The sequence below is a fragment of the Hemicordylus capensis genome, chromosome 6, assembly GCF_027244095.1.
Source record: "Hemicordylus capensis ecotype Gifberg chromosome 6, rHemCap1.1.pri, whole genome shotgun sequence".
Lineage (NCBI taxonomy): Eukaryota > Metazoa > Chordata > Lepidosauria > Squamata > Cordylidae > Hemicordylus > Hemicordylus capensis.
The window spans coordinates 165161764-165180670 of NC_069662.1; the positions used below are offsets into that span (position 1 = coordinate 165161764).

The 18907-nt window shown below is 45.1% G+C and overlaps 1 protein-coding gene across 22 annotated transcripts in view; it reads right to left on the reverse strand.

Annotated features, from left to right (window-relative positions):
* Nucleotides 1-18907, reverse strand: part of OBSCN (obscurin, cytoskeletal calmodulin and titin-interacting RhoGEF) — a 287341-nt gene that overhangs the window by 111219 nt on the left and 157215 nt on the right. For all 22 annotated transcript variants that reach the window (XR_008309945.1, XM_053262303.1, XM_053262302.1 and 19 more), the window contains 12 exons: nt 18361-18633; nt 17218-17490; nt 14080-14343; nt 11792-13129; nt 10709-10987; nt 8113-8191; nt 7154-7278; nt 6258-6455; nt 4768-4800; nt 4494-4592; nt 3008-3229; nt 1163-1229 (listed from right to left, as the gene is read on the reverse strand). Coding sequence is in view for 21 of the 22 variants with exons in the window: in XM_053262303.1 (XP_053118278.1) it covers nt 1163-1229; nt 3008-3229; nt 4494-4592; nt 4768-4800; nt 6258-6455; nt 7154-7278; nt 8113-8191; nt 10709-10987; nt 11792-13129; nt 14080-14343; nt 17218-17490; nt 18361-18633 (3250 nt within the window). In the remaining variant the exon portion in view is untranslated. The remainder of the gene's footprint in view (nt 1-1162; nt 1230-3007; nt 3230-4493; nt 4593-4767; nt 4801-6257; nt 6456-7153; nt 7279-8112; nt 8192-10708; nt 10988-11791; nt 13130-14079; nt 14344-17217; nt 17491-18360; nt 18634-18907) is intronic.

Sequence of the window (18907 nt, forward strand, 5' to 3'; positions counted from 1 at the left end):
CTTCTCCCCTCTCCCCCCACCCCCAGTGGTGGCAGCTGGGGCCAGAGCGATGCTGAGCCCGTCCGTTTGGGCCAGCTTTGGTCCAAACCCCACACAGTCAGTACCTCAGTCTTATTTGGATTCAGCTGATTATCTCTTCCTACAAAGCTAGAACCAAAGTATGGAGTTCCACAAGGTTCCATACTGTCTCCAGTGCTCTTTAACAGCTACATGAAACAGCTGGGAGAGACCATCAGATTGTATAGATATGTATCCCCACTACTAGGGGTGTGCACAAACCATTCAAGGTAGAACTGCTTCACATCAAACCAGGCTGTTTCAGCGGTTCAATCGCAAATCGCTTCAATGTCAAGAAGGAGCAGTGAGAAAGGTTGTTAAAGTCTCATACCCAGCTTGCCATTCAAAGCTCCCCACCCCCGACCCAAGCTGAATCACCAGGTGGATTGGTCTTAAAACATAAGCTGCCCACACAACAGTGGTGTGGTTCCGGTCTCCACGGAGGATGGAACCGCACCACCACTGCGTGGGCAGCCTGTGTTTTAAGATCTGGCCAGTGATTTGGCTGGGGATGGAGAAAGTGAGCAGCAGCGTGTGGAGAGTTGGGTATGAGACTTTGACAACTTCTCTCACCACTTCCTTGCCCCTTTATTTGTAAAGGGGAATCCTCACCTGATTGCCCCTCTACAAGTATTGCCACCCAAACCGCCAAACCTGTTCGACTGAATGGACCAAACCAGTTTGGCTCAATGCAGTCCAGTTCAAAAAGATTTGAATTCGAACTGAACCACATTTTGGGGTTTTGTGCACACCCCTACACATTACACACTTTTATTTGTTCCCTGCAGGAAGTGTCATACAAACACAATGTACGCACACACACACACACACACACCCCTACTGTTGTGATTGGTTAATGGGATCTCAGAACCTCACTTCACAATCTCTTAAATGGCATACATTCAATTCCTGTAATTTCAGAAGCATCTGAACTCTTTAATTCTTCACCAGTCATTGCCATGGCGTCCTGAATTTTTCTTTTCATAAAATGGACTTCTAAGAGACCTTGCAATGGGCATAGCAGAGGCTCAGTTTCATGTTATGTTAAAACCAACCAACATGACAGTACAGTGTTCTAGTCTTCAGCACTCTGCCATCCACTTACCCAAGTGAGGTCATTATAGCCTCTGTCACCATCACACGTTCCTGGGTCAGACTCTCAGCCTCTTTCACTGCAAGAGAACAACAAAAGTCCAAAATGTATAGTCAGAGAAAGCACGCTAAATGCTAAGGGTATTTCCCACCTTGCTTAGGCTTGCTAAAAGAGCATGCAGAGATCAGAGCTGTAACTGCTTGATTATCGAAAATCCTACCTTGGTTCAAGTTAGAGACTTGGAATAGCAACATCTTCTAATGAACAACAATTTATGCCTTTTATGTTACATTTTCCTCACATTTTCCGAGTCTAATTATAAAACCATGCTTTTAGTCATAAATACATTTATCAAATATAACTATTATTAATCAGTTCTGCTTATTGCAATTAATAATCAATCAATCAATCAATGAGTATGAGAAGTTTTGATGAAGTGAAAAATGAAGTGTGCTTCTAAAATTAGGAGTCTGCTGATGCTAACTCGCTTTCAGCCACCATATACCTGAATGACAATGAAGGAGGCAGAAAACCTGTGAAAATTCACAGAGGCTGGTTGGAGGAAGGTGGCAAAGAGATCAGTGGCCCACTCCATTTGGACCGTCTGGAAAAAGGGAGGCTCTTACAGCAATCGATAAATCTATCCAGCAAACAAAACTTCAGGCAGCTTCCTAAGGGAGCCTCTCCTTCAAAGATCATTTAGGAGCTGGACATGCATAGGAACCTGCATTATACTGAACCATCGGTCCATGAAGCCCTAGTACTGTCTGCTCTCACTGGTGGTACCTCTCCATTGACTACGGTGGAGGCCTTTTTGCAGGACTGCTACCTGAGACCCCTTAAATTAAAGGTGCTGGAGGGTCTGATTGGCAGGTTTTGCCATTCCCCTTTTCAAGCTGAGGGGGCCTGCAGTGCCCTTTCCTTCCCTTGCCCTCATTTTCTGCATCTTCAGCAAAGCTGTGGTTGATCCCTGCTGCTCCTGCTTAGCATCTGGGCTTGTTCTTGCCCATATTTCCTCCTGCTGCTCCTTTTAAAACCTGTATTGCAATGCTAGGACCCTTGGAATAGAATGGACAACATGCTTCCTTCCACTTTACCCGGAATTGCCTTGAGGGTCCCTCCCACCATGCCTCTCCAAACTTCCTTCAGATTTTTCTTCTCTCTGAATCATGGGAGCTACCTTTACCCTCTTTTCTACTCTCCCTCATCCCCCCCTCACCTTGGCATTCCCAAGTTTTGCTTCAAGTGAGCATGCCTAGAACTTGCACATTCTCATTTCAATAAACCCATTCCAAAGTTCTGACCTCCAGGCTCCTGTGACATCGCAGCAGGTCAACAAATGGTAAGAGAGGGTTTGCCAATTAACTAGTAAGAGTAGCCTGTTTACCTTGGATTTTGCCTCTCTTCAAATTCCTGGGACTTTTTTTTTGTGGGAAAAGTATCATGTTAGGCCAAGTTTCGAGGTTCTGTGTTTGGATTTGACACTATAGTCCAGAGTTTCTCAACCTTGGATCTCTTACTATTGTTAGACTACAACTCTCATTAACCTGACCATCTAACAACAGCTGGTGACCCAACATTTCAAAACTCAGAGATCAGAATTAATATACAGATACCCAGAGGTGCATCTAGGTAATTTTGGAGCCTGGAGCGGAAGGCTTTTGGAGGGGCCCCTCCCCTGCAAATGAAGCATCATCATGCTTGGCTGGGCAACCACACTACCTGGGACAGAATAAAGAGGATTGTGAAGGCCCTGGACTTCGGCCCGGAAGTCCAGGGGAAAGAGCGCCTCTGCAGATACCTAATAAAATAGTAAATTTACCTGCTGGTACAAAGGGAAGGCAATGAGGATCTTACCATCCAGAACTTCTAGGGAGGCACTGCAGATCGACTGGCCAGCCTTATTGGAAGCAATGCAGGTATAGTTTCCACTGTATCCCTTTTTCACATCCAGCAAGATTAGACTATGTTGCATATTGGAACTAGCAAGTTTATAACCCGGAGTGTCGGACTTGATCCAGAGGATGTCTTCTCCGTGGGACTCCTCCTTCAACCAAGTCACAGAGGGTGGAGGACTACCTACAAGGGAAAGTGGGTTAGTAACACAACCGCTCTCCAGAACCACCAGATTACCTCTCCTCAAAACTCACCATCCCTATACAGCCTTTGCTTAAAACCCCAGCCTTCATCCACAACTGTAGCAAAGTTTTAGTAACTGGGGAAATGTTAAGGTACAACAACAAGGTCTTAATTCCCATTTTGTGCCAGATCGTCTCTTCTTCTTTTTTTGCCACAACAGGATGCTGCCAGCCTGTATCTTAAGATCGGATGGATCATATCCATCAGCTGTTTCTATTTCAGACACGGCTAGCTTCTGTATCCCCAGGGACCAATTTGCTCCTATCCATCTCAGCTAGCCATTTCCCCCCACCCCCACTCTCCTTTTTCTCTTCCCAAAGTCAAACCTTGGTTCCTTGGGATGACCTGTTTTTGATTTTGCTACAAAGGAAAGCAGACATTGATGACACTCTGTGGTTGCATTCACACATAACTCAGAACCACAGTTAAATAGGCCTATGGTTTCGCGGACATTATGTCTGAATGTGGAGAATCAGAATCAGGCAAGGCAATGAAACCGAGGGTGCAGAATTGAACTCCAATCTGAACTCCTGGTTATAGTGAGTTTTGTCGCTGCAACCCAATGTTCCAGGCTGCCTGTGGTATGTCCTAATTCGGAACTGCAGGCTGCTGACCCTTTAACCGGAGTTACAGGTGAGATTGGCTGTGCATGCTGTCCTTCAGGTGAGAAGAGCTGGTCTTGTGGGAGCAAGCATGACTTGTCCCCTTAGCTAAGCAGGGTCCACCCTGGTTGCACATGAAAGGGAGACTAGAAGTGTGAGCACTGTCAGATATTCCCCTCGGGGGATGGAGTCGCTCTGGGAAGAGCAGGAGGTTCCAAGTTCCCTCCCTGGCAGCATCTCCAAGATAGGGCTGAGAGAGGTTCCTGCCTGCAACCTTGGAGAAGCCGCTGCCAGTCTGTGAAGACAATACTGAGCTGGATAGACCAATGGTCTGACTCAGTATATGGCAGCCTCCAAAGTTCCTTCTGTCAAGAAGGGAGCCGGCAGACAGCTCCCCCACCTCTCTGCAGTCTCGCTGACTGCAGAGAGACTGCTCTCCTGAATGTCTGAATTTGGATGGGAGAGTGGGGGGAGGTGGGTGTGGTACTGTGTTACATGCAAATATAGCCCCCCCCCTGTAACAACACAATTAGCAATGGTTTGTATGTATAAGCACTGTAAACACAATCACTGGAGGGGGAAAAAGATTTAAGGTCACTTACCTTCAACTTTGACAGAAAGGGTAATGCTGACACCTTTCCTCACTTTTTTGTTGGTAAATCTTTCCAGGAATCGTGGTGGTACCAGCTGCTCATGAACAGCTGAAAGTTAAATGAAGATATTCAGAACAAGCCATTAAAAATGTGACATGACTTTGTATAAGTGAGACTAAGACCCCAATCCATAATGGACTTAATAGGATTACTATGGAGTTTAAGACAATTTTCAAGCCAATGGATGGTGGATTGCAGCTCAGGTTTTTGCTTCTCATCTCACCTTTTTCTACTTTCTCTTCGTCCTCTCCAGCACCTGTTGATTAAAAAGAAGGGGACAAGGTCACCATGATATGGCAACAGTAATGTTCTGTGAACTGCAGAAATCATGTGACAAAATAATTATGTATTACATTTTTATCCCGTCCTTTCCCCAAGGAACTCAAGGAGACATGTATGTTTGTCGGGACCCATATTATTCCCACAACAAGCCACTAAGGTAGCTTCAGCTGAGAGAGAATGACTGACCCAAACTCACCCAGTGAGTTCCATGGCCGAATGAGGATTTGAACCTGGGATGTTTAAGTCCTAGTCTGATGCTTTAACCACTAAACCACACCGGCTCTGATGCAGTTCCATTTCTATTACAGCACACTTCATTCACAGAACATGTGGTCACTATTGTCAAAACAGCTATTAGGCCACAGTCCTAAACATAGCTGGGTAGAAGTAAACACAAAGGGTACCAATAAACACGTAACTGTCCACATGGGAATGGCAGAGAACCTGGGACTTTACATCGGGTGATTGATAGTGGGACAGGGGGAACATGAGCCACTACAGGATGACTTCTTACCCCACTGATAAACACCACTCTGTTCAACAAAATGTAGTCCTTATTGCAACAGTGATAGGAGTAGATTATTTGCACTCAGAACGCATTGCTATACATGTTACTAACTCTGGTGGGAGACTGCCTGGCAATCAGGATATGTTAATTAATTTTTGCATTCCAACTTCCAGGCTTCCTCTCTCTCTCTTTCTGTACGTACCTCAACTCTCATCTAGTGTATTGTGATCTACTAAGTCAAATGGATTGTATGTAAGTTTAAAGAAAAATGTTGTTACAGTTTTCTTACTTGGTCCAAGTTCTCCAACGTCACCTCTGCTAACAATTCTCACAGAGTCATTTGCCTGGGCTGTACCACTGCAGACTTCTGGGAGCAGCTCATGTGACTGAATGCTCCTCCATACAAAACAATTCCCTCCATGTAGACAACAAACATGTCAGAGAGAAGAGTTCCAGCTTGCACTTCCTCCTACAATAGCTAATTTCTACTTCAAAAATGAAACTAGAACATATTTGATGCAGCTCTATGGACAGGGGCGTAACTATCATAGGGCAAGGGGAGACAGTTGTCTGGGGGCCCACTGCCTTGAGGGGCACTGCCTTGGGCCCCCCAAAGGCAAGTCACATGACTGATCCCCCCAGCTACTATGCGTTTTGTTACCGCTATTCAGCCTCATTTAAGATTTCTTTACTTCATGAGCTGAGCTTCAGTGGCGGGGGGGGGCACTTAAAAATCTTGTCTCTGGGCCCACTCCAACCTTGCTACGCCCCTGTCTATGGAGCTAGATAAAATGGTGCTGCCAATTTGTTTGTTTTCATGGCCGGGTGGCGATGGGAAAATGAGATGTCCTGCATTTGCCATTCCTGATGAGGGCTGTTCACCTAATGCTCATTAGCACATCGTAAGCCAGCATATCACTAACCTCTGACGAGCAACCGGGCTGCTGAATATGCAGAACCCGCAGAGTTGCGAATAAACACAGAGTATTGACCAGCATCCGCCTTGCTGACACTGAGAACTTCAAGGGCATGAAACTCTCTCTTGTCTGTCTTTAGGATTCGGTCTGATGCATGCAGTGGCTGGCCATCCTTGAACCAGTAGAGTCGAGGCTCTGGATAACCTAAGTGGAGAAAATATAGATAGGAAGATGTAAGATATATCATAACAAACATGATAACAGATGGAGCCAGGGAAGTGCCCTTTACCACCCTCACTGGGCCCATGCTTCAGCTGGACTAGGGCTCTTACTCTCATTCAGGCATACTCAAAACTGTAGTTGTTGGACTACAGTTCCCATCACCCCAGTCACAATGATCTTTGGCCAGATTTCTTGTCAAACTACAGCTCCCATATAGCAATAGCAATAGCAATAGCACTTACATTTATATACCGCTCTATAGCCGGAGCTCTCTAAGCGGTTTACAATGATTTTTTTTTTTAGCATTTTTTTTAAACATATGTTGTTGGTCCACAAATGACCTCCAACCATTATCACTGGGGATGATGGGCGTTGTAGTCTCCCAAGTCTGATAACCTCTGCTCTAATCCATTTTCAACACTAGATGCTAAGGATCAATTCTGCAGGTCCATGTTTAATGACTCCACTAAGGCCCCTCTAAAGAAAGAACGCCCATAATGCATCAGAAATGTTTAGATTATTAAACATAGTTCCAGCTACATCTCACATGCCGACAAAATACTTTACCATTTAGGCTAATCTCTATTATTCCTGTCATGATTTGCCCACAGAAAATTGCAGAATACAAGGACAAAAGGAGCTGAATCAAAACGCAGAGCAAAAACTGGAGTTTCTGTTACCTTTCACCTTCAGGTGGAACTTGGCCAAGGGTGCTCCAGGAGCTACATGAATATCATGAAGCTCATCCAGGATCTGCGGCAGCTGCTCTTCTTCAGTCATGGATTCCGCTCCTTCTTGTTCTCGGCTGGCTCAGGAAAAAGAAGAGGAAACCTTTGACATACATTACCCCAGGCCTTGATGAAGAATCCTACAATCTTTGCCGGAGCTGGTTTCTTTGGCCACATGTTGGTATCAAAGGCCTACAAAGCCATTATGTACAGTGAGACCTCACTGAAGTCCAAACCTGTGATCTGCTAGGACTAGTTTTTCATCTCTATGCTTATGTCATGATGTCAAAGAAGAAAGGAGGAAACTGAGGCTGACACTCAGTGATCAAATTACTTGCCCAAAGCAGCAGCTCCGTGGAAGAGGGCAGCTGATGCATCCAGGATGCTTGGCTACCAGTGCAGTGCCACATTCCCTTGGACAGCTTGGACACGGGATGAACCAAGACAGCAAATAATTGTGCAGGTGATAAGCAAGAACACTTTTGCAGACTGACCTCTCTCTGACTCCATCTCCCAACATTCCTAGCTTATCTAAGGTCAGATTCACAGTGGGGACCTCACCATCTTAATCTGTATAATCTCAGTAGCTGCATCATGCTTCTGAAGCCACATCCAACATGGCAGCACCCACAGTATTGAGAGGACAGCAAAAAGCCGGATTTGACTGGGTGTGCATATACTACAACTGCCAATAGGAATGACAATGCCAACAAACAGACTTCTTGGGGCATGCGGTTTCAGAGACAACAGCTTATTTCATCCAGTACATTATATGTGCATTTCATGTATCCAGTGAAGTAGGCTGTTGCCAAAGACACTCAAGTCAAATGGTATCAATCTTTCAGGTGTTGCAGCACTGAAAGAACCTATAACCATTTGATCTTTTGCAGCAGTTAGTGTTGATAGTTTACCTGGAGAGATACCCTTTGGCACTGTAGTATGATGAGGTCTCTGTTGCATCTGCAGCTGTATCATAATCGGTACTGGTCACTAGTATGGATGAAAAAGAAAAGATCCCATGTGTTTGCTGTTTCATATCATTGTTTCTCATACAGATGATGGTGGAGAGAGCAGAGCTAGTCTTGTGGTCGCAAGTATGACTTGTCCCCTTAGCTAAGCAGGGTCCGTCCTGCCTTGCATTTGAATGGGAGACTTGATGTGAGAGCACTGTGAAATATTCCCCTCAGGGGATGGAGCCGCCACTCTGGGAAAGCAGAAGGTTCCAAGTTCCCTCCCTGGCAGCATCTTCCAGATCGGGCTGAGAGAGATTCCTGCCTGCAACCTTGAAGAAGCCACTGCCAGTCTGTGTAGACCATACTGAGCTAGATAGACCAATGGTCTGACTCAGTATATGGCAGCTTCCTATGTTATAGAGGAGAGGTGCAAGCCATCACTTATCCTTTCTTGAATGGTTTAGAAGGCAAGTAGACAGCCCACCCTCCTGGCGCTAGGTCTTTCCAACCAGTACGATACATGCCGAAGGCTTGGTGCCCAGACCTTGTGACTGGAGTGATCCTCAGTTTGGGGAGACTTTTCTGCAAATCTTTCAACTTTCCACAAATCCCTTTCTATGTCCTGTATAGTTCAGATGGCCCCAGCTCAGGACAATATTGATCACTTCTAGAAGTGATCTAAATTCTGTAGTTTTTATTGCCTTTGTTTACATCTGCTAAGCTATTTTGTTTGAATATATTGCTCTTTTATTTTATTATTTATTATTTATTTATTTATTTGATTTCTATACCGCCCTTCCAAAATGGCTCAGGGCGGTTCACAGCTTTTGCTTATTTTGTGTGATACCTTTGTGATGTCTTATCACAATATACATTATTTAAATAAATGCATAAGAAACAGATGGAACTGTGGGCTATTGCTTTGTCAGCAGTAAGTGGAGATATTGTTTTTCTGACTTGGAGACCCCATTCTACAAGATTTGTTACCAGCACACTGATGTGCACAACTGGAGGCTAAGATCGCAACATGAGCACAACCCCACAACCTCATGGCCTTGAGCTGACTTCAGCCGTGAGGCAGAACCAGTCATTTACTGCAGTGGCACAACCCCTGCCCTTTATGTGGCAGCAGAGGGAGCAGGGAGATCCACTGGCAGCACCACAATGGGCTATCCTAAAGACCACCTTTCATGATGTGCTGAAGCAAGAAGCACAGAAGGAAGTCTTGGGAGCATGTTGGCCGCTTCCTCTTCTGAAGCGCCCGCCCTTGCTCATGGTTTTGCAGTAAACACTGCTCAACATGATCCAGCTCCTAGAGAGGTTTGGAGTGCAGCAATGAAAAGGCCTCTGCTTGATATATCCATCTTAGGACTCACTCATCCCATGGTTCCAAATCCCAACATGGAAAGGCCATTAATTCTACATGGGAACTAACGTGCTACCAATCTGCAGACCATCATGTGAGACAATTGCACACTTTGTTTTTATATTTTCTTTGCTGCTTACATACAGGCTGGTATATTGTGGTTGGCCATGAGTTCTCAGTACACGTATATTGTCTATAATGGGTTCATGACACTGAAAAGCCTCTATGGGCAATTGTCACGCAGAATGCGCACCCTGGATTCTTGTTAATTCCCATGTGGTAGTGTATAGAAGTTTTTGTATAGAGGTTTTGTAAAGTGTGGCATGGCCTAAACTTATAGAAAATGAGAGGTTAATCTCCATCCATAAAGAGCACTTATCCAGAATCCCTCCAGAGTTGGCAAGCTTTTCCTCTTAAGCCTTGCATTATAAATCTGTTATGACTTCATGTCTGTCAACCTCACCATTTATTCATGCTTAATCTATATTATTAATTCTCCTGGATGTGCCTTGGAATGTGCATCCCAGTGCCCAACTGATTGGCTGAGCAGCAGAGACGCCTGATTGGCTGAGGCGCACCCAGGAGGATTGGTTGCCGTGGCGGCAGCAGGCCCAGCCTGGCCACGGATGCAAGGCCCAGGAGGAGTGAAAGAAAGTGGTGCGGGGGCAGAAGTAGCGGTGGGGAGGAGAGGCGGCTGGGCCTGGCATGGTCCAGCCGTGGATAGGAAACAGAGACTGGGGCAGAAGGTGAGGGGAGAGGTAACCGCTGGCCCCAAAGAGCGCACAGATGCTCTGTGTGGGGTCGGCTAGTATATCTTATTGATCAAGGAGAGCTTTGTCCTCACACATCATCACAGGTGGCACCAGAGGCCAGTGTACTTCTGAGACAAGAAGCTCATATCTCTGCTGTCTCACTGCCTAAACCCTATGGTAACTTCAAGGAAAAATGCATTCCACATACACAAGTACATCACAGGCTCACTTGCATTTACATTCAAGATGGGAGCATTAACTTGAAAATTGCCGTTACTGCTCTTTCAGAAATCTAACACATGGGATAAAGTTTCCCTTCCTCAGAAAATGCACTTTACCTTTTCTGTGCCTCCTCAACATATTCTTTTTCTGATACCATCCTCACATATCATTATGCCGAATTTTTGAATTGGGCTATTTTCTCCCCAGAACTCACAGTCTACTCGTAGCTCAGCTTTTGTTGAAGAGACGCCCATGCTGTTCTCAGCCAAACAGCGGTACACGCCCATGTCAAGAGGGACCACAGCAGTGATGATCAGCTGGTGGCAGCCTTCCTGATCTTCGTTGATCATGTAATGATCATCCTCTTCAATAACTCTCCCGTCTTTGAACCACCGGACAGTGGGGGTTGGTTTACCAATAACAACACAGTCGAAACTGACAGGATAGCCATCCTGCACCTCTTGGTTTTGAAGTTCAGTTATGAAGATAGGAGCTGGAATTGATTTTGAGATTATTGACATTAGTTAGTCTACTGCTGTCAGTTAATCTGTTTATTCATATGGGGGGGGGCACACACGCAAAAAAGACCAAAATTTATGTTTTTCAGAAGTTTTGAAGGAAGTTTGGTGTAATTAAGGACCTTCTCTATGGCTGTCCCCACCCCTTTGGCAATCCCTTCCCTGGGAGATTGAATTGGCCTCCTGCATCATAAGATGCTAATCAGCTGGGCTGGGGGGGGGGAGATCTGAGAATGACTCATGGGACAGATGCTTCTTCTAAGGTGGATAATTTTTTTCCTACAACATTATCCATAGGAATTAATCAGTCCCTCATTTCTTCTTGTGACAATGACATGGTTAAGATGAAAATGAGCCATCTTTGCTCAGGGCATGGGGGTCAGCACACTCCATTCTCAGAAGCATCTTTTGGACTGGATCTTTGGGAGAATGTGCAGTTTTATAAATAATCTATACATCACGAGACAGTTCAAAGCACATCTGGATGTATAGCTCTATAGTTTAACAGATTTGGGAAATCACTGGGGAACCTCATGCACTTTGTTCTAGACTTCTTGGAGGAAGGGTGGGAAACAAATATAACAAAGCAATAACAAATCAAACAATTCTGACCTCATCCATCCCCAATTTGCCACTTAAAGTAGTTTGTTTATATCAAGATTATGTCTGAGGATTGAGGAATCTGCATCTGAACTGAGGTACGTTTCTTTGGTCCAGCATCAATATTTTATATACTGGCGCCACCTGCTCTGTAAAACAACTTTGCATGCTTTACTAACCAGTATCAGATGTTAGCAATGGAGGTGGTGGTCGTTTCACCAATGTCCCAAGTTGTCCTGGGGCAGGCGGTGTGGCTTTCCCGATGCGCAATTCTATCTTTTTGGCACCTTGATCCAAGATGTCAATCTCAACAGGAATACCCATGGCAGCAAACATTTCTCTAAACCGGCTGGCAGCTGTTTTGGCCTCCAACATAATTTCAAACTTGATGTAGATGTATCTCTCATCTTCACGGTAGGTCTGGTGGTCCACCACTTCTATCTCTCCTTCATCTGCACTGACAAAGAGTTCCTCCTCTACATCTGAAATCTCCGTGGAGATCTTAGATTTGAACAGCTTGTGAAGCCTCCTCCCTGCCTTACGGAAGGCATCGTCCAACTCACTGCCAGAAGAGCTCTCTGTTTCGCTCTCAGGAATCTTTTTGGAAGGCTTGTGCTTACGTGCTGCTGCTTGTGGAGGGATGCCAACCATCACCTTGGCACTGTGAGAGACCTTCCCAAATTTATTGGATACCTCACAGATATACTTGCCTACATCATTCATTTCCAGGCCCGTGATAATCAGGGAACAGGTCCCATCACTGTAATTGTCTATATGATAATGGCGTCCATCTGAAATTTCAACACCATCTTTTAACCAACGGACCTTCATATCTGTTTTGCTTTGGGCCACACATTCAAGATGGAGGGTACTTCCAGGTTCTCCAGAGAAATCCTTGAAAGTCTCACCAAAAACTGGGCATTCTTGCTGTTTGATCTCTTTTCTCACTTTGTACCCTTTGAAAGCTGCCTGGATTTTCACAGCTGCCTGAGCCATGGAAGGGTCATCCACGTCTCCTTCTACAATCTCTGGTTCCGCTGGCTTAGCAGGAAGAGCTGGCTCAGTGTTTGTCTTTTCCCACTGTTTAGAGATTTTCACCGCAGAGACAGTCTGGATTTTGCTGCTGACAGTGGAGGAGCTAGCCTTTTTGAGGTAGTTAATCAAGGAAGGAGTCCCAGCTCTTGACTCATCATCTGAACTGGTGAAAGAAAAGTCTGCTTCTCCTGCTTTAGCCGACTCATCGCAAGTAGAATAGTCCTCTGAATAGTACTGGCTCACCTCAGCTTCTTCCTTCTTCCGCTTCTGAAGTTTGTCGTCCTCTTCTGGCAATTCACTGATTGAATCCAGCGTTGGCTCCCGACTCATCCTGCGCTTCTTGGTAAGAGCTTCCCACAGGAGGTGGAGGTCACCCTCCTGAGCAGCTTCAGGGGGTAAGCTGGGTTGCACCTGTTCATCTACTATCTCACCTACCTCATTAGACTTGGGTGCTTCCTCAGCAGCCTCTTTTAAGACTGGCACTGTGGAAACAAATTGGAAATAAATAGCAAAGCTTCAGGGTTTTAATTGTAAACCACCCTAAGCCATTTTGGAAGGGTGGTATAAAAATCAAATAAATAAATAAATAAATTGTTAAATCCAAGAGCACTGAGGTTGCTTAGTCACAGTGGGAGAGTATCCTATGCCTTTAATAGCTCTTATGATTAGTTCTAATATATTAAAAAGACATTTTAGTGGCAATGCATTCCCATAACTTCAACATCAGCAACAAACTTGCAAAAAATTTGTTGATTAAAATTCTGTGTCCACCTAAAAATACAGAGGAAAGTAAGTCATCACAATCATGTGCCATGGCAAATGCAATTCTGTACAGAAATGAGGACGATCCCAGCACTGCCTCCATGGATAGCCCAGAATTGTAACCTGAACTAAAAGCGGTGAGCACACCCTTTTACACAGGTATGGAGTTGTGTGAATGCTTGGGCTGCAAGCACCCCGAGCAGACACAGAGCTGGGTGCTTGGAATGCCCAGCTTTGAGGGGAAATCTCTCAACGCACGGCACTCATCATGCGGTGCATTATGGGATATGTACAGGTCAGGATGCATTTCCTGGCCTCCAGGACACCGTGCGGCTCGCAGCAGTGCTGGTCATGTGGGCCTTGATTACCGTTGGACTGTCTGGCGGGGAAGGTAGGTACACTCTTGCCTTTCCCCCACCTACCCTCACTAGCCCAGCAGAAGGTTGTGTGTTTTGTGTTTTAGTATGACTTATGCAGATGTTTTGTGTGTTCCCTGACTGGGTGGCTCACCCATCTGGCTAATCCAGGGAAGAAGAAGCAGTCAGTACCAGGAGAAACAATGGCATGGAATAGAATAAACAAAGTGAATATTGTGCCAACAAATAGTTTTCAAAACATTTCAAACTCAATTTCTAGTCTCCTAAGAAGTGAAGCAGAAATGCCAACATACCTTCAACAGAAAGACTGGCAGATGTTTTGATATCAGGAGAAGCCATGCAGGTGTATAATGCTTGATCTTCAACTTTAAAACCATGAATGACCAGTGTCTGCTTTTTGCCTTCTGAGATGATTTCATATTTCCCTCCAGGCTGGACTGGTTCTTTGCCTTTGAACCAAACCACATCATGGGCTTCTTGGGATAATTCACATTCTAAACGAGTCTTCTCCCCTTCCACAACAGACTTGTCAACCAAAGGTCGAGTGACTGTAGGTTCTGTAATTAGACACATCAAGCTCAATGAATGTACTTTATAAAATTTTGTTTTTGCAGCCCCAGTGAGCAGAAGAGCAAAGAAAGAAGGCCAACCAACAAAAGTCTAAGAGGAATCTAGATCAGGGTTCCTTAACCTTGGCCCCCAGGTGTTGTTGGACTACAACTCCCATCATCCCCTTTGTGGCAGAGGATGATGGGAGTTGTAATCCGACAACATCTAGGGGCCCAAAGTTAAGAAACCCTGACCTAGATTATAAAACAGGTTGCTTACCTGTAACAAGTGATCTTTTGGTGATCCATGTTCACTCACAAAATGTGTTGTGCGCCTGTACAGTAACCCGCATGGAAGGTTCTTCAAGAGCTCAACTCTAGGTGTGCACAGAATTTGGTGCAGTTCCGTTCAAATTTGAACCAAACCACCAGTCCACGAACCAGTTCATTAGAACCGGCAGGGCGTCTCGTTCATGCACATGAACCTGGTCGAACCTTTTCAGCCCAGTTCGGGATGCTTGTAAAGGGGATTCTGGTAAAGATTCCCCTTTACAAGCATCGGGGGGCTCCCTAGCAACCAAATTAGTGTTGAAAAGAGTGGCGGTCGGGCGGTCACCTTACCCGTGGCAGCTCCACTGCGGCAATGGCAGTAGGTCCTCTAGGCCCTGCTGGCCCCTGCCCCCACCATCAGCACAGGCCAGCCCGTAGCATAACTCAGAGTTGTTCCTTAGAAACAAAGAATTTTGGTAGGCAACCCAGTAAAACAACTTCATAACTCATCTCATGATAAATCACCCTGCACTGTACTTCCCCAGTAAATATTTCTAAATGTAAAGTGACATTTCTCCCTGGATTTTTAAATGGTGTCTGTCTTAAAACTGAAGACAAAGTTCTGACTATGAAAATCCTTGGATATTAACTTTGATAATCTGAATTTAAACATTCATTTGACACTCGAATTTTCATGCAATGCTTTGGTTTTGTCTTCAGAATCTGAACTTTTCCACAGCTGTTAATGTACTTTGGTTGATCTACAAGATTTACTGTGGAATTCTGAGCTCTTGGCCAATTCCAAATTTAAAAGAGATTTAAAAATTTGGAAACAAACTGAGAATTCATATCTGGATATTGAACATCCTCACATTTTAATTCATATTATAAGCATTTCTTCCTTACACAGCATAAGCAGATTGGGGGAATATACTTAAATTGTCTCATATTTTCACTATCCATTTATCCCTCAAGCTGTGGGAATTTACCTCAGCCATTTTTGTTTTGTTTAAGTATTACACTGAAGAGAGACTGAAATGTAAATGTCATTTTGCCAAAGAACATGCTGCAGGTGATAGTAGATGATAGGGGCTTCACAAGTGGTACTTTCCACAATCCTTCAAATTTAGCTATGCTTCAGAAGTAAACTGTCTCCATACATTATATTTGAGAGCTTAGCTGTAAACTAAATAGATGATGTTACAAAGAGAGACTATATAAAGGTGACACCACACAACCTCGCCTCTCTCATCTGGGGAGAATCAGGCTTTAACTTCACAGCGGAATGTTAGCTCTTCAGCAGCAGATACATGCCAAATGTTGCATACAGCTTGTTTTAGGAAAATCACCACCAAATGGAGATCAGCTCACAACAAACATAGACAGGCAGTAGAGTGCACAAGAATGAAAACAGGAGTTTAAACTGGATGTGAGCAATGTTGGGATTTTGCTTGACGTGTCTCATGTGTGCTGTATCAAATTTTTGACCATGGATTTTCCTTAGCAAGTTACTGTCAGAAAGTGGGTGACCTCTTGTCATTCAAACTGTGAGACTAGACCAGGGGTTCGCAAACTTCGGTCTACAGATGTCATTGGACTACAGCTCCCATCATTCCCTGTTACCTAGAACAATGGGAGTTGTAGTCACACAATATTTGGAGACCCAAGGTTGAGAACCCCTGGACTAAACTAAAATAAATTCAACGTTGCTTGCCCACAGATCTTTTAGCACAGATAATGAGGCCCGGGTCATATGTTAACAGGGAATCATGGGTCCAATGGACCTGTGGTTCCGTGCACCCCTTCCCCCACTCTCCTGTCCGAATTCAGATGCTGGGGAGAACAGTCTCTCTGCAGTCAGCGAGACTGCAGAGAGGAGGGGAGCTGGCTGTGCGGGCTTCCTTCTTCACAGAACTGCAGCCCACACAGCCAATTGGGCCTGAGGGAGGGAGGAGCTTCCTCAACTGCAGCTCCATGGGGCCCAAACTGTGGTGCCAGCATTCGTATGTAACAATGGTGCCTCAGAACTGGAGTTTGCAGCGGTGAAACTCCACTCTGACAAAAAAATAAAATAACTGAAGTCGTCATAGTGAGTGACTGATGGTTTTCAAGTCTGATTGAGGTGGGTGGGGGGACATACTAATGCTGAGCTATAGAGTAACTCTCAGGACGGGAAGGAACCTCTAATTCTCACCTAGCAGCACACCTTGAGGCAAATGCACTGGTTTGCCAGCACCCTCTCTGCTTACAGCTGAAATGCGGAATCTGTATCGTTTGCCTGCTGTGAGATTGTCTGCCACAAACTCTGTACTTGGAATAACTTCAGTCAGTGCCTGAGCTTTTCTGTTCAACACTGTAGCCTATGATGTCACTGCCTCCATTGCTGAGTGGCTTGAACCAGGACAGAGTGACTGAATGGCTGGTCTTACTTAAGATCTCTGACTCTTCAGGAGGATCAGGGAGGCCTGAAGGCACAACAAAGTTCCAGGGATGGTCTAAAGTGAGTGCTGGGTCTTATAAATAAGGGAGAAAATTAAGACCATCACAAAATAAATGCTGATGGTTGCCCAAACAGTGCTAGAATTATCAGGAACTTGGCCTGGCCCAACCTACCTATGACAGACAACTTGGCTGAAGCAATGGCATCCCTTGCTGCGAACGTCACCTCCCCTGAGTGATGCGGTTGAGCTTTCTTCAGTATGAGTTTGAAGCTATTCTCTTCTGCTTGGATTTCCCAGTTTTCATCCACTTGGATATCCACATCATTGATGTACCAAGCAACCTCGTTAACCGGAACTGCTTCACTCAAAATACAGCTGAAGACAGCTCGGTCTCCAGCAGTGACTGTGATGTCTCTTAATGGCTGCAAGAATTCCAGGCGCCATCCTGAAATAATGAGAGCATGAGCAACATATTCAGAATAAAGGAGCAAAATTTTGAAGGACGTGGAGGATTTCATAAGGGCCGCAGAAGCACAGGGGACATTTGGGAATATCTCAGCATCATCGTTCTGGTAGGAGCATGTTCAGAACACTTTCTGATGTTACATCTCACAGTTTGGGAGGCCCTATAGCACAGATCCCTCCTGTGTCAAGAGGGTAATCCCAGGTCACATGGGCAGGAATCCATGACAGTTTCTTCCTGTACCAGTATTGCCCCAATGTCCAGACACCTGCTGTATGATCCAGGGCCTCTGACAAAATCTAGGCAGCAAGGGAAAGAGGGTACCACAGAGGCTCCTATGCTGCAAAAGAAACATTGGTAGGGCCCCAATTTGACTTCCACTTTGCCAAAGAAATGGAAACAAGGACCATAACGGGAGGTGAAGGCAGAAAAAAGGAGGCTGGGTGAGGAGGGAAGTCACAGGGGAAGCAACAGTCTGCTTTTCCAAGCGGCCTCCCATTTCCCAGAGGAAAGCCTCCTTATGAGCAATAGCCTGCTTGGGTATTGCGGCAAGAGAAACAGGGACCATAATACAAAATCTGTATATCAAAGCAGAGGAAGGCGACACCATGGAGGAAAGAGCTCTGTGGTTCTCTCCAGTCAAGGGGAGAACTATGGAGGTACAGGAAATATGGAGGAGAAGGAGCAGGTGGGAATAGCCCCCTTTATTCTGACCAAGGCCAATGTGAGCTCAAGGGCTATCCCTCCTGCATAACTGATCACTTTCAGAAAAAGAACTGGTTGGAAAAATGATCTGTTATTCACCTAATAAGGCTGCTGTTATGATGCAATACAAGTTGCTGGACTCATTACCTTTCACGGTCAGGAATGCCGATGTCACCACATCACTAGCCTGGAAAGTCACCCTGCAGCTGTCCTGGAGCTTGAGGTTCTTCAGGAGGAGGAGATGCCGGAGTCCATTTTCGAAATAAACCATCTCAATGTTCTCAGAGGTCTTGACAGGCTCGTCATCAATCAACCAGTTATAATTGTAGCACTCTGGTTTGGAAAGGTAACACTCAAACAGAGCTTCACCCCCTTCCATGGCGTCAACATTCTCTAAGCCTTGGACAATCGTGTTCTTGGCTGTTAAAAAGGGTTCAGAAGAGAGAGACATTGTTTAGTTTACCACGCCTGAGGATTAATTAGCTCGGCAATATGGGATCTTACTCTAACTGCCAGTTCAGTTGATCATGGTTCTGTAGATTATATTGATTATATTGTTGATTATAGTGTTTTGCTTATCATTGTACAGTTACATAATAATCCAACGCAGTGGGGTTCCCAACCTGGGGGCCTCCAGATGTTGCTGTGGTTGATGGGAGTTGTAGTTCAGCGACATCTGGAGGCCCCCAGGTTG